The 16,343-nt window shown below is 44.6% G+C and overlaps 1 protein-coding gene across 2 annotated transcripts in view; it reads right to left on the minus strand.

The window, feature by feature from the left end:
* Positions 1–16,343, minus strand: part of TP63 (tumor protein p63) — a 165,296-nt gene that overhangs the window by 33,152 nt on the left and 115,801 nt on the right. For both annotated transcript variants that reach the window (XM_074547218.1, XM_026792113.2), the window contains exon 6: positions 15,542–15,796. In XM_074547218.1, coding sequence (XP_074403319.1) covers positions 15,542–15,796 — 255 coding nt within the window. The remainder of the gene's footprint in view (positions 1–15,541; positions 15,797–16,343) is intronic.

Genomic DNA, 16,343 nt, shown 5'->3' on the forward strand with positions numbered 1-16,343 from the left:
GCAGACCTCACTACTCTGCACTGCTTCATTTGCAAACGCAAGCTCTGAAGACCCCAAGCAACAGATGCTTTGTGAGAAGACCTAGCCCATTTAAAGCAAGACTGCTTTCCCAACCAAAAAGCAGTCTTTGTTACTGGATAACAATGAGAACAGGAATAGTTCCCTGGGAAACATAATTTTAAAGTCAGATTTCCCAACTAACCACACCCAATTAGTAAGTAATGCCATGTTTTTGACTGATTATGGAATCCCAGCAGATGATTTACCAGTTTCAATTTTGTGATTTTCTCTATTGCCACAACAACAACAAAAAAAAGGAAACAAAACCCCGTCATGATCTTCTATAGGTGGCAGGTAACAAAAGGCAAGTCCCCTCCTCAATAAAAAGGAGTAAAACAAAATGGAACAAAACAAGACAGAGTTGCAACATCAGAAGTTATTCACTCACACTGTCTGGCACTCCCATTTTCCTTACAGCTCATATGTGGTGCATCAGAGAAAGGTGCAAAGTCTCCACGGGCAGAACACGCTGCTGCCCTGCACCATGCTGTGCAGGTGAATTCTTGCCCTGGCAGAAAGCAAGCTTTGTTCTGGGATAGCTACCCTCAATCTCATAAGCCTGCACCACTGCAACTGCTATCAAGGGCAACACTTGAAAGCATCCCCTTAGCAGCTCTGAAAGTAATGCTGTCCAAATGAAAAGGCAGGAGAAGGGCTGGACTAACACTAGCAAGCCATTTTCAAGTGCAGCCTGCTGAATACAATCAACTGGAATCAAAGAAGTCAAGGACTTGGAACCTGCACAAGTTCACTGTCTCTCTAGAATTTTACCAGCCACTATGTAGAGGAAGACACCATTGAACAATCAACTCTTTCCATCCACCAGCTTCTCAACTGAACAACAGAAAAAAATTTCACAGGGGAGTAAACATTTAGCTCTCCAGCTGCAGACAGCAAAGCACCAGGATGCAGAAAAACCCTAAAGAGCATCAGAGATACTACAAAACACACAATAAGCATGTGACCATGCTACTGCTACAATGGACAGCCGTTCATTATTGTGTAAGGAGGAGTGCAAGGCTCCTTTGCACTAAGCACTGGGTTAGAAGGAAAAAAATGACAATTTTACAAAGTGTGGAGGCAACAGATTCAAACACTCCAGAGGGAAGCATGTGGGAAGAAGGAAACTGGTGAGCGAGGAGAAGCCCTAGCCACAGCACACCATCTACCTGACCCTGAGGGGCACCAAGGAATAGAGAGGCCCAGATAGACCGTAACTGTTGCCATGTATTTCTTATTTAAATACAATTTGTTTAATCTCAAGTTGGATTCAACCATCAAAGACTCTCTCCTGTAGCACACCGACAGTTCGCTCTAAATCTCTGCACCTTTAATCCTTTAATTAGCCAAGAAAAATGTGATCTCGACTCTTCCACCAATCTAAGCTAATTTTCTGCATGAAGCTTCCAACTCCTGTAGGTTACAGGTTTTAGCTGCTTGTGTAGCCAAGGGGAAAAACACTAAACAAAACACACATCCCCAACAGCCCATTCCCACACAGGCTGTGTGCTTCTCCAAGGAGCAAGCTCCTTGAAAATTCCAACAAGAGGAACCCATTTTCCCATTGCAATAGTGGGCTGGGAGGCATAATTACATCATCCAATTCAGATAAGGAGCCAACAGAGATTTCTGGGAACAAGGCAATGTTTGCGCACAACAGGGATAAAACTGGAGTGTTAAGCCAATGCTTGGCTAAGAGAGTGCCATTAGTGGCTTCAGCCATCTTTCTCAGGGATTTTGGGATGGGAGCTCCTAAGCAACCAAACAGCACCCCAGACAGTCAATCACTTCAGAAACTCCTTCTAAAAGAGGATTTCTCCAGAGATGAGCCTGCTATTTCTCAAAAGTGTCATGGCAACTCAGCTCTGAAAGAAGGAATGGAAGATTGCATAAGCCACCAGAGCATCAGAACAGAGACCCATTTGGGCAGCTTGAAATATGTATTAGGCACTTCATGCAGCCCCAGCAAGGGCAAGCTCAAGGAAGCACAAGAGGGCTACCTTAATTCTTGTCTGAAGCCCTAAGCACACTGGAGTGAGGTATAACCTGCACCTGAACAGAACCCTGACTGTTTTTTCCAGGTCAGGATGAGTCTTGCAGGGCAAGGCAAAGGCAAACAGTGCTCCTGGCTCAAAGCATTGTCACAGTGCAGCTACAGGGACTGCTGGCTGGTCACATGCTGATCCCATGTGTGACGTGCAGAAGAAGTTGTTCAAGAACAGGAAGCCATCTCTGCATAGCCCCTAAACCATCACATTCCAGCTGCAATGTGCCAGAGCCGATGACTCTGCCCATTGCTGCAGCCCTACACAGACACAGCGTCTGCATGTCCATGCAACGCTGCACAGAGTGCAAGGCCATTCCTCCCATGGGTGTTTATCTACCAAGTGTGGACAAGCTGTAGGAGGCCTTCCTGATAGCTTGTCACATGTGAACAGCAGCACCAAGAGTCATCAGGGATTTGACAAAGGCATGGAGACTTGGCAGTAAGAATAACCTACCCCTGAAGTGCCAGTGCAAAGTGGAAGAGCCCTGTTGACATCAAAAGCAGAGGTACAGGCCCATGTGCATCTTGCCATTCTTTAATTTGCTTCTGTGTTGAGGTCTCGACAAAGATCAGAAAATGACCAGGGCTGCCCCACTTACACAAGCACTTTTGGTGAAGTCACAGCAGGATTTGGTTTGACAAAAAGATAGAAAAAACCTCAACAGTCTGCTGGTTTTAAGCACTAGCAAAATACTACCCATGTAGTACTACAACCCCATCTCTCCCTAGACCAGACCACCTGGAATGCATGCACTTTTCCTCTGAAAATATTTGAGAGACACTGCGTTCACAATGTCCACCTGAATCAGCCCAAATCAGTCCTCTCATCTCCTCAGCAAGGAATTCAGTCTGCTAGACAAGCAAAAAGATCTGACTTACAGTTGTTACATTCCACTGACAACAAATCCCAGTCACACACAGCCTGCACCTTCAACACCCACATTAGCTACACGTGCAAACCAGAAATACAGCTGCACATACATCTCTGGGGTTGTCTTACAAAAAAACCCCAAAACAATGCAGAGCTCAATATGATGATGAGCAGCATCAGTGCAATGATAAGAGAACCTCAGCATTAGAGCTTCTATTGCCAGTGTCACCACTCCAGCCACTCCTGAGTCATCTAACTGTTCTCTGCTGCCACAGGCCTTCAGAGGCATTTCAAACGCACAATTAAAGGCAGGCAAATGAGCTCTGCAAGCTGCAAGAAGTTCATGCTCCACGCAGTTCCGACAGGACAAAGGGGATGGGAGATGGGAGTAGCTGGCAAGGAGCTTTGGATGGGAAGCTGCATTCCAGGGTCCAGGCAGGCAGCCTGGTAACTGAACCTCTGCACTGCCTTTGATCAGATGTATTACAGAACATCCTTCCACCAACAGTCCTCAGGGCAAGTACAGAAAAGCAGCAAACAGTTAGCGGATTTGCTCCAGGTCACAAAGCAAGCTCATCTCACAGCACCAAGATGAGGAGAATTTTTTTTTCCTCTTTTAAGAAAGAAAAAAAGAAAGAAAGGAAAAACTGCTCCGTGCTCTGAAAGCAGCTAATCAGATAATTTAAGTGCTTAAAAGTTTAATGAAGAAATCAAGGCTATTAAGCAAACATTCAGCTTGATGTCTCTTTTCCTTCTTACCCACCCTTCCTCAATGCATTCAAAATCTTTTTGCTATGGTATAACATGTTTGAACAGGTACTGAGATACAAACAAGTCTTGGCCCCATCTCATACAGAATGGATTGGTTGCAGATGTTCTCCTGCAAGCTACATCTTGCCTCCTGCAAGAGCATTCATCTCCAAAACACATCATTTCACCTAGTTTGCCTGAAGCCAAAACTCAAAGGTTATTTAATTTTTAATATTTTTTATTAACTCTAACATACCTACAGCTGTGCAAGCAAAACTCCATCTGGTTTTTCAAGGCACAAAGAGTTGAGCGACTAAGTTTAGATAAAAGTAACAAAGTTGGGGCAGTCATCTTTCTGCTCACCTCTGCAGGAGCCAACAGCAATGTCAGGGGTGCAATAAAACAAAAAAACCTGCTATATTTCAGAGAAGCCTGACATACTGTACTATCTTCCTACGACAAGTCAGACATGAGCTCATACAGTGGCAGGTGAGTCAGTGACGAGTCAGACGAGCTCCTTAATTAAGCTTTAGGGGCAGATGATCCCTCGAAGGTGTAATCAGATTGGTATGGCCAGTGGAAAAAAGGGAAAAAAAAAAAGAAAAAAAAAAAGAAAAACATTTTAAAAGGTTGAGTGAACTGCTACACCCTTGTTGAGCCATGCTGGAAAGGCTGAAGGCAGCAAAGCTGCCCTGAGACCCCAGTATGCAGGAATACCTGGCCATCCTGCACCACCCCCAGCAGCCAGCACCTGCCTGCGTGCTCAGTTCTGTCCCTGCAGGGAGCAGAGAAATGCTGACTTCCCCAGCAAGCAGGTCACACTGAGGTCACACTGTGGACACAGTGCCATCCCAGGGTCCAGTGTAAGGGGCACCCCAGGAGCTCCCCGCTCAGAGGCAAGGGTTGCCAACAGCTCTAATATGTGTGGTAGAAAGAGGTCAAGAGACATTCATTGCCAATCAATAACAGAATCAATCTTGGCCAGGTGATTTATCAACATTTAACATGCTACTAAGCCTCTTCCTTAAGCGAAAGGCACCCATGAATTCTGTGTTTCAGAAGCTTCTCTGAAATAAGCTGCAAAACACGCATCAGAATACCACTGCACTGAAACAAAATAACACCATTAAACAGATTGAGATCAGCAGGGTGACTAACAGCATCAGAACATTTTTGTTTCTTGACACCAGACATGCAGCATGGAAATGGTTTTCTTCCAGCACGTGTCCCTGCAAATTCACCCTGGAACTCATCTCGCCCATGCAGCTGCTCCTCCTGTGCTGCAGCGCTCCCTCTGAGTGCCAGCAGCATCAGCACAACCCGGCTCTCCCCATCTTTATCTTGCACAGATCAGGCTGCTGAAAAACGAGCCCAGAAAGACAGACTCCAACCTCAAGAGGCATGGCAAAGGAAATGGGCAAAAATGACTCATCAGAGAAGTCAGCACACAAAGGGAATGCCAAATAAAGGTCAAATTTATGAATTCCCTGTAGAAACTGATCAGTCCACATGCTTTGTCTTCATCAAACCGTACAGAACTAATGATAACACTTCTGAAGATTTCCCTAGGGCCTCACCACTTTCTTTCTGAGTACCAATACCATAAGAGGTTTTAGTAGGATATCTGAGGGGCACAGACTCCCTGTTGTTGAAGTCATGTTTGCTCATATGCCTACAAGAACTCACCAAGTATGGGTCTAAAAAAATGACTAAGAATGAGTTGTATGAGTGGTTTGCAAGAGAAGAGATGGGAGACAGGGAACTCATTGCAAAAGCAGCCACCACCCTGCTGATTAACAAAGAGAGATCATTCAGTTTTCAGACACTGGACAAACATCTCATGGGAAGACTCTCTCTCTCCCACCCATGGCAGTGCTGATGCTCAAATGCAAACAGAGTGGATACACTGCCTGCTCTGCTCTGGCTCTGCAAACACTCTCCAGGCTGGGCATCAAGCCCAGTGGCACTGCTCACATCCCTTCCCCATGGGAATCCCTTCCAGCCCTGCCTTTTAAGGGGGGGGTCCAAGGAGCTCTGGGTGAAGGTCAGATAGCAAACCTGAGCTCCTTTTCTCCCACTGTAAGGTCAGGAGGGAGGCAGCTCCCAACCACAGCTCACACAGTTGAGCTAATGAGCCCTGACAAGTGGCAGGGTGAGTTTGATAAGACTCAGCACCACAGCTAACACAGCACTGGCACAGCCCTGTGCTCTGCCTAGAGACAGGAACAGGCTTTCCCTCTATCCACAGCCCCCAAATGGCCTGTGTGTCAGAAATTCTCACACCTGGCAGGCCCAGTGCTGGTAAAGTTCAGTATCTCAAGCAGGGGAAGCAATAACCCAAGCAGCAAATTTTAGCCTGAAGACATGTTTCAGTTGCCTCAAAAGCTAGTCTGTAGAAAGACTCTGATGTCCTGTAAACAAAGCAAAATAAGAGACATGAAAGCTAAAGCTAGTGATAGGGCACACACAGCAAGCAGCAGTGTCCAGTTGCCCCCCTCAGGCATCTCACATCAGGGGTTGAAGTGTTTTACAGCATGGGATCACAGTTCTGTATTTGAGGGTGGGTATGTGGAAAGAGGGAAGAGGGGGAGCAGAGGCAGAGGGAATGACTTGCACAATGTTACCCAGATCACATCTAAATCACAAGGCAGGAGTGGCTCCGAGGCTGGGCTGGGAGCCAAACACAGGCAGGGCTGCTCCTGAGCAGGGAGGGCATCTCCTCTCCAGGGCATCATCTCCTCTCCCCAGGAGCAGAGCTTGGTGCACCTCAGGGCACAACACATGCAGGGAGGAGAGCCCCAAGGCAGCATGGCCATCATGGCTAATGGGGAAAACAACAGGGCCACAAAATGTAGACCCAAGTCCTGTCTCATTTGTTTAGTAAAGCCAGGTCAGCCTTCAGGGGCTGTTTTCCTCTTTCCTCCAGCACATTTTTCACCTTTCCACAAAGCTGAATTCAGATGGATGTCAGCAGCTAACATGTATCAGCAGACCATAAAATACTGCTTCATATGAGACATGTAGTATTTTGCTCTGTTAAGAAAACTCTCACAGAACGTATTTAAAAAGAAATAAAACAATACAAATGAGGGAGAAGTAGCACTCTCCTCCTACAGCTCCACCAAGTTTTGTTCCAAAGTTTAAGTGTTATCTTGAGCAACTGGAAATGGTAACTTTTTTATCAATACTCAGCTCTGTTTGCAAGAGGATCTAAGCTCTTACTTGGGCAGGTATCCTGCTGTGTTTACAGTAACAAATCTGACACACCTGCACATAGCAAAACCTCATGAAAAGACTTCCATTGCATAATAAAGTTCATGCTCCTTCTATATAGAAGCCATCCCTACTCAGGACACTTCTTTTTAAAACAAAGTAGGAATTTCTTCACAGTATATGGCCTGCCAAGCACTGCAGCTAAACCCTCAGCACACAGAGCATCATCAATGCAACACATAGAGAATTATTCTCACTTCAGCACACTTCCAAACTGCTGTGTGCTCTGTGCAGAGTTGGCAGGCACATAATAGCTATGACAAATGCAGTATTTCAGCCGACCTAAAGAAAGGAATGATCATCTCCAAGGGCAGTCTTTGTCTACACAGTGAGCAATACCTCTTGCACCAGCCTCCCTGAAAAAATTTACCCAAAAGCAACTTATTCAACAGCCACTCAAATAGTTTTTGCACAACATTTTTTTTTTTTTGGTAGGGTTGAAATATCTTCTAACAGTGCTCAGTTAGAAGTTTAGGTTATAGAGATCAATGGTATGGGGGAGACTGGCAACTTATTAGGAAACCCTCCTTGCCTGGGAGCTGATGCCTCCCTTTGGGCCAGCACCCATGACCTTTGGAAAGGTAAGGAAGCAACTGTGCTGACGCCTCTCTCAGCTCTGCCAGGCTGCTTTGCATGCCTAGCACTTGTGAAATCCAGGAGAGCTCCGCAGCTTTTACATGCCAGCCCAGAGGCAGTCCCCGTGGAGAATGCTACAAAAAAAAAAAAAAAAAAAAAAAAAACAAAAAAAAAAAACCACCAAACCCAAAAAAACCCCCAAAACCCTCCCAAAAACAAACAACAAAAACAACGACAAAAAATTCCCCAAAAACCAACCAACCAAAAAAAAACCAAAAAAAAACCCACTCCACCAAAAAACCAAAGCATTAAAAAGAAAAAAAAATTCCTCTCCAAAAACTACTGGTTGAGAAACTTTGGCACTTCTGGCACCTCGGTTTCCCTTCTCTAAAATGGCGACTCCAATCCTGATTTGCCTACCAAGCAAAGGTGTTTGCTGATTAGGGAAGTAATGTTTGTGCAGCACTTTAAAGATTTAAAGTACTACATTAATCCTACATGTTGTTCTTAGTAGAAGCCAATTTTTAACTAAGAGGAGAAAAAAAAAGAGAAAAGCTGATTTAAATAGTGACCCTCCCCTACTTGAAGATGTTCACTCATCTCCCAACATCAGCTATTCTTATCTGTAAATGTTTTTTTAACCCTTCCTTCTCACAGTTCTCAGAAACCACAAATCTCATTCAGCTTTTATTTGAAAAATGGCTTCTTTCCAGGCTGTGGCTGTTTCTTGTAAAGTTAATTCCTTTGGTAATACTGCTGGAGGCACATTGGTATGTTTGGTGTGTGTATGTACACTATATATTTTCACCCTTTTCACACGGTGTTGTTTTTATATATGTGTAGTGAAAGATACCTAATCCAGGATTATGATTCTCTTTATTCCTTTCTCATGAAAGTAGGTGGGGCTTTTTTTGTGCAAGTTGCAATGATGAAAATTATGTTTAATTATGCTTTTTCCTCTCCACATAGACAAAAAAGTCTCCTTAAAAACAAAAAAAGTTGCTTGCTCCTAATTTTTCCCCTCTGAGTTTTCCTTCAAAAATAGCTAAAACTTTAAAACTGAAATTATGAAGAAGAAAAAATTTATAATGCCAGCAAAACTAGAAATTGCTTGTACAAAACAGCAGAGGGATCTTCTGCCCCAGTGGGGGACACAACCTCTCCCCATCCTCCATTCTAATGCCTCATGCTTTTTCACTTGCAGATCCTAGGAGTAGTGTAGGATCCCTGGAGTGAGCTCTAACTCATCTCCAGTTACAGTGGGAGGGAATCAGCCACAAACATTGCAACCAAGAAGCTAAATCCTAGTGGGGAGAGGAGGTCATTCACACCATCTGATGCTTTCTCCCAGCAGGACAGGCGTGCTGGGTGCTCCACACTGACTGTGCTGTTTGAAGATCACACTCAAAGCAGGAAAGTCAAATTTTCAGTTCCCAGTGCTGACAAGTACCAGTTCATACACTAAGTAAATAACTTCCCTCCTCATTGCATGGGGTACAAACTGTCCCTCACAGCACAGTCCTGCACCACAGTTCAGCTCTGTCACCATGGAGGGCACTGGTCAAACAGCATAGAGCAAAACTCCTGCTCACACAGAGAGGCTACACTGCCTTAGTAGGATTTACAAAACAATCCAGGACATAAAAAAGCAGAAAAAAAAAAAGCAAGACAGCTTACATCACAAGGCATTTTCTAGAAACTGCTTCAAAGGTCTGTACAGCTACTTGTAAGGAGTAACAGAAGATAACTGGTAATAAAAACAAAATATACATGACAAAGATATTATGGAGAAAAAACACAATTACAGTCTAATGGGAACCAAATGCACTGAGATCTCATTTTACTCAAGCATAAAAACCCAAACAGAAGCCAGCAGTCCCCTCCTGACTGGTTCTCACAGGTGAGCTGGTTCTTCCCAGCTTTGTGAGCTTGAAAACACCTCCCTGCTGTGAGAAAGGCACCTCCTTCAAAGACAATAAACCTGGCTCCTCTCTCTCTAGGTAGATGACCTAGGACAAGTTACTTATGCCTGAGCAGCCTTGGTGTTAGGCCCTGTAATGTCACACAGAGGGAAACACACCTCAGGAGCTCCTCAAGCAAGAAAACACAAATGCCACCTCTCCCTGCATGGTGACAAATTACACCTGCCCTGGGCCAAGAGCCCACACGTGCCGCAAGCAGCCTCTTGAGGCAGGCACAGCTGCTGAGAGCTTAAAGAAGCCAAATCTGAGCCACTTCTCACCTGAGACAAGTGCCCAGGCACAGCAGCTCTGCTGATCTGCCATGAAGGCCTTGGCTCCCAACACTGCACCAGCCTGCAGCGCCTGCATCCTGAACTGCAACCCATTCTCTCATCTGCTGCCTTCTCCTTCCAGGTGGCTTCTTCCCCTTTGGATTGCACCATCTTTTCCCTTCCTCTCTGCCATAACAAGTGAGGCTATCACCAGTAAAATAAATGTTGCTGGGGAACCTACTGGGCTGCAGACATTTATTCCCAGCATGGCCCACGGGTGCCCAGTCTGTCAGCGCAGGGAGGGCTGCAAACCCCTGGACAAATGAATCTCACAAGGACCCTCCTCAACTGCCCTGTGCAAACAAGCACAGCCTACACCCCTGCTGACCAGGGGCCTCTGAGGAGAGGCAAACCCAAAATCCTCTAACAAGGCCATGTTCAACCCCTCTCTCCCAACAGCTTTAAATACAACATTAAAGGTGAAACTGGAAAGCTCAAATGACACTGACCAACACCACCAAGCAATCACAAAGCTAAGATTCCACAGGAACACTCAGCACAGCGTTCAGGTATATTCACTGAGACAGTCACCAGCCTTTAAAAAAAGTTTTCATTTATGATACTGAGAGACAATCTGCAGTCAGGACATACTGGACACCACCAGAGTTACTGAAATGATGCACTATTTGAACAGATTATTTAAGAGAACACTGAACACATCATTAGGAACTGTTGAGTCAAGGCAACGTACACCTCTAATTGCCCTCTCACTGTTTCACTATGCTTATGCACAGTCTTCTAATTCATTTTATAGAGACTGGCAAAAAATATCCCAAATTTAACTATGTGGATCAGAACACAGAATGTATTTAAAAAAAAAAATGGAATGAGTCAATCTGAAATAGAAATACTGAGATAGCCCAGCCAAGGAATCTGTTCTCTCAACCACAAAAACCTGTTATTGCTTGTGTGGACTAATTTAAGTACATTCTTTTCAGCTTCCTTAAAATGCAGCTTTTCCAAATTCACTAACCCCAGCCAGCACAATCCACTTAGTTGCTTTCATGCATGTCACACACACTATTATCCAGCTTTGCTAGCAAAGAAAGTTTGAAATCTGAGCATTTTCTGATGGTTGAAGGTACAACTGAATTTACTGAGAACAGGAAAACCAGTGAGCCTGCCTGGAACATGGATTGCAGCTTTGGAGAGCACCATGTTTCATAACAAACCCTGAAAGGACCAACCCAGCTCAGCTCCAACCTACTGCAGGGCATGAGAATAAACTCCTAAACTCAGGTATTGCCAACACCTGAATTATGCAAGTCTTGCAGGGCTTGGTGTCTTTCTTCAGCAGAATCAAAAAATGACAAATAAATTTCAGTTTTCATTTAAAAACTTAAAGCAATTTCTGCCTTCTTGTGATTATCAGGAAAAGTTTTAAAATATTTAGCAGATGCACCCTTAAAGGCCCAAAACCCTGGGAGAGAATAAGAAGAACCTGTTTGTCTTTTAAAAAAGAGTCTCATGACTTATAAGGTGGTATCTTGCTTTTGGGGATGGGTGGATCAGATTCATTTTTTGATAGCTTGCATTTGGCAGTAATGTTAACTTTTACTTACCTTGACATACAACTCTAATTTTTACTTTCCTACTCCAATCATGCTTTCCCCCATTTAACAGGTTCTGCTAGTGGCAGGTGATTGCCAAATATTTTTTAGGGGGAAAAGGGAGTGCAGCTGTTTATTTATTTGAGCTCCAGGTGGGGAAGATCGGCATGCAACTTCCACAAAGCAAAAAAAATTGGAGCTGGCACACTTTTGAAATGCCTTGTTTTCTTCTGCTGCAGAAACAGGAGGAGATACTGCAATGCATGGGCATATGGGAATTCTCCCACAATAAATGAGACAGTACTCTGCTAAAGTTCTTAGTTCACCCAATTCAGAGGGCTTCTTCCTCAACCTCAAAAATCTACTCTCTGTCTCAACTTTACAAACAATCACTGCTTGTTCCTTTGCAGCATGGTTTTCAAGAAGGCTTTGTTGTATGAGGGGGCATGCAAGAAACTTTGTTCAATTTAGACTATAAAGGCTTTTGTTTTCAAACACTTCAATAGAGTTTAAATTGTTAAAGATTTTCCTTCTGAAAAGGCTGATTAACCTGCTTATATCCTTACTCACGTTCTGAGGTCATTAATTAAAAAAAAAATCAAGGATGCTTATAAAGTCCTCTGCAATCCAATCTCAATTTGTCATCATTAATTAGATCAACATTGCATACAAATGAGACCGAACCTGATTAGACAGCATGTTTTACTGGAATTCCTACTGACGGTCATGAAAGACTTCAGAGAGAAAATCTGCAATATTTTCAAAGTGAACTGCTCATACATATGGAATCACCCTGTCACCTAGCATCAGCTAGTGTTTCTCTTTGTAATTTTTGGCATTTTTTTTTTTCTTTCTCCCCCCCCCCCCCCCCCCACTTTAATTAGGAGCCCATCACACCCCTGAGCAGAGAAGCTGTCACACTCATCTCCCTCCCAGCCTATAGTACACAAATACTGCTGATTTTGCAAAGGGTGTCCACTGTCCTAGGACATTAAACCTACACCTCGGCACAATCTGGAGAAGAAAAAACAATACCAGAAAGTTTTAAGAAAAAAATGGTTCCAGGTCTGTTTCCAGAAACATAGCATTTAAATAACCACCAAGTACACTCTCTACTTTCCCCCACCTCCCGCAGAAGTAACCTTGGGTTCTAAATGCACAAAGTGGCTTAGAAACCTGAAGCACTTTCACAGGTCTCCAATCATGTCATGAAAGCAGCTCTTGCTTTTTGGAGAAATAATCCATTCCTCTTACCCAGCTCACTGCCTTCACTCCCATGACCTAATCTGACATGACTCAGCCCAGAAGATCAGAGGAGCTCTGCTGCAGCACATTGTCAGCGAGGACAGCTGATCCTCTGCCAGGCACCACCAACCCCTTCCCAGAAGGACAAGGTGGGTCAGACAAACTCCCTCCACAAAAGGGGAAAGTGGAACACAATGGACTTCCTTACTCAATATTGTTATCTGGGGAACTGCAAGAGGGAAAATGGGGAAAAAAAATAGAAAAACTAAACCAAACAAACTAAGAAACAAGGCTTTCAAGTTTTGGACTCTTAAGGGTGGGGCCATCAAGTAATTACACTTTTAATAGGTCACTGCAGTGGAAGAAACTCTTCCAGTTGGGTAAGTTCCTAATCCATCATTAAAAAAAGACGACAGGCACTAATCAAAGTGTATGAAGTCACATGGGGGAGGGGAGCAACTCCAAGAACTTGCTCTTGCTGAGAGGATGGGGCAATCACTCCTGCTTTCATCAACATTTCATGCGTGTTTCCACACTTCTCAGGACGACAGTGGGAAGCAGAGCCTTCACGTCCTTCCCCACCCACCCCACTGATAAAGCTGTCGAACGCAGATTACCGACTGCTCAACAGCTCATGTGAAATGAGTTGGTGGATTAATTAGCAGAAGGGCAGAGCTCTGAAGATGGATAGATGCTCCACTTCACAAGGTGTATTGATTGAAGGTCCCCAGCCAGCACCACAGGACTGTCATAATCCACTGTGAACGTACAGCTCACTGCCAGCTCCTGCACGAGCAGCTAAATCTGGGTCACTTGGCTCAGTGCAGGGACACCTGGACACACTCCCTCCTCCCTAATCAGATAGCTGTTTAAGAGCCCATTCCTTTAGTAAAATACATGGACTTGGACCTGAACAGACTTGCAACATGCATGGGGAATACCCCTTCATCTGCTGGTCCACATCAGGGCAATGAAAAAGTAAGGAAGGCTAAATGAGCCTTTTCCCAGGCTGCACACATCTGATGACAGCAGTCACCAAACAGTAATTTAATTTCTTTTTCAAAGTCAGCAGGTAATCTGAACTTTGACCACTGCCTAGATCCACATTGAAATTCAGCCCTCACTTCCACCCCAAAACGCCACTATCACTGAGGTGAAACATCTCATTTAAGCTTGCTAGTAGCTCTCTTGCCTTCATCTCTGCTGGAGCAACCTACTACATACGTTCAAACCTCGTTTCAAAAGACTGCTTTTCATAGTTGAAAGCACAGCATCAAACACTCTGGCTCCTTGCAGCTGCATTAGATAATTCTTTGTACCATACGTATCAAAAGAGAGCATCTTTTCATATCTCCTTCAAAGGACCCTCTCCAGAACAGCTAGCAAAAATCCAAGCCAGCATTTTCTTGCCCTTAGAAATGCAAAGTAGAACTGACCAGGAGTTTCCTTACCTAAAGGGATTGAAAATAAATATTGTTGTGTAGTGTAATAGGAGAAACAAGGACATAAAAAAAGTGCGAAGTACAGCACAGCATCACTACCCAGGCTGATGAGTAAAAAAAATGCAATTTCAACCTTACTTAGAAATACCTCACCCTTTTATGAATAAACAAATGAAAATCTGTTTGTGACTGGACCTATCACATTTTAACCTCACTTAACACGATTTTCTGAACAACATCATTAATGTCAGTTATAGACAAATTTTACCAGAAAAGGCTTTTAAAATGTAAGGGACATAACCTTATAGTGATCTGTGGTTATATGACATCTTTTTCCACGTGAGAGCACAAGGGCTCTGCTGCTTTGCTGGCAGCAGTAGCTGGGAGGGTTTTTTTAGTTGCATTTGCAGCTAGATTGTATCTCAGATCAAAGCAGTTCCTCAGATTAAAAAGAAAAATAAAAAACCCACACTATTTTAATGCTCTTAGCTTTTGGTAAAAAGTCTCTTTTTTTGCTTAAAAAAAATAAAATTAAATCCTTGCTTTTATTTGGATAGCGTGGGGCAGGACATTATTCACTGCACCTTCTCCAAGTGCCAGCAGGAGAGGAAGGCAAATATTGAACATCTTTAAGATAGCAATATTCTCCATTGTAAACATCTCCGCTCTAGAGCCCTAAGCCACAACAGCTGGACTTTCAGCTCCAGCAGTGCTGTGTTCTGAGCTATGAAGTCTCTAGAGATTGAACAATCAAGCCAGTGCCACCAAGGATCAAGAGCTGGGCTTCAGGCTTCAAGCTTCTGCCTTTTTTTTGTTAAGAAAAGAAGTGTTCTGAGAGCAAAGCGTTAAATAAAAAACCCAAAACACCAAACCAACAAGACAATCCCACTCCCTTCAACAAAACCACAAACAACACACAGGGCTGACCCAAGCTGGGGACACACTGGGGTTCCCATACCAGCTGCAAGAGGAGAAGGACACAGAAAATGACAGCCTCACAGTCCCGAGGCTGAGCAAGGAGCACCACCTCCACCCTGCTGGCACAGCCCTGCGTGCCAAACCTCACACAAACCCATGGATGCTGGAGAAAGCCAAGGGAAGCACTGAGGCAATGCTAATGACCACCTCAGGTTTTACTCCAGTGCTCCTGCTAGGCCCAAAAAGGGAGCCACTCGTTCATCGTGCGTGATCTCTACGTGACTGGTTTTCTGCAAGGCATTTTAGTCTCCTGGGATTTAGTGGTATTACTGAGGGTTAAATTCCCACCACACCCTCTCAGAGCCACCAAGATAAATGTCTCCCTTCTGTGTGACACATCACGCCCTGCAGAGCACTCAGGTCACTTTGTTCTTGCACAAGCCTGGGTATGTATTACATGATAAAGTCACTACGGGCAGGGGGACCAAAGGCAGCAAAGGGATGCTGTGTCCTTACCGTCCATGTGGCTGACTTTGCTGTGCTGGACTGTTGAAATGATACATCGAAGCTGTGAGGTCCTGGGTAGTCTGTGTTGGAAGGGATGGCTGGCGAGGGAGAGAGGGCGTCAAAAGTGGAGCTGGGCTGGGCATAGGGCGAGGGGGCCGTGACGGTGTTCTGCGCGTGCTCCGTGTTGTACGGGCTGGTGGAGGAAGAGCCATTCTGGATCTGCTGGTCCATGCTGTTCAGGAGCCCCAGGTTCGTGTACTGTGGCTGCAGGCAGAAAGATGCACAGAAATGTTAGAGGAGTTGCATCAGCATGGGCTGGCCAGACATGGCACAGCCTCCACCATGGAGGATGCACAGCATCATCTCAGCACCACAGCTTGTGTCACACCAGGAGGGAGATTTGCAAAGAATATCCCCCACTTGACATTGGTGACTGAAACAGAAAGGAGCACAGCTCCTCAGTCACACACTGGATCAACAGCAGAGCTGGGAAAATAGCCTGTGCATAACCAGGAGGTGATTTGCAAGGCAGAAAGCCATCACAAAAAGGCAGGGTTGCTACGTCTAGCAACACAATCAGATCTTTTCAAAGGTACTGCTGAAACCTGACAAAAGTCAGCAGGTCCCCTATACAGTGCAAGTTGTACAAGGCTACACCACCTTCAACAGCCTGATGCCCTACACAAAGGCTATGGATCTGACCCCACTATACAGGATGACATCAGGACCTCTAACTCAGGTGGTAACTGTGCTGAAATGTGACTCACTGGAAAAACAGTTAGGTGCCACTATCTGCACCTTGCACTCAACT

Source organism: Zonotrichia albicollis, chromosome 9, assembly GCF_047830755.1.
Source record: "Zonotrichia albicollis isolate bZonAlb1 chromosome 9, bZonAlb1.hap1, whole genome shotgun sequence".
Classification (NCBI taxonomy): Eukaryota; Metazoa; Chordata; class Aves; order Passeriformes; family Passerellidae; genus Zonotrichia; species Zonotrichia albicollis.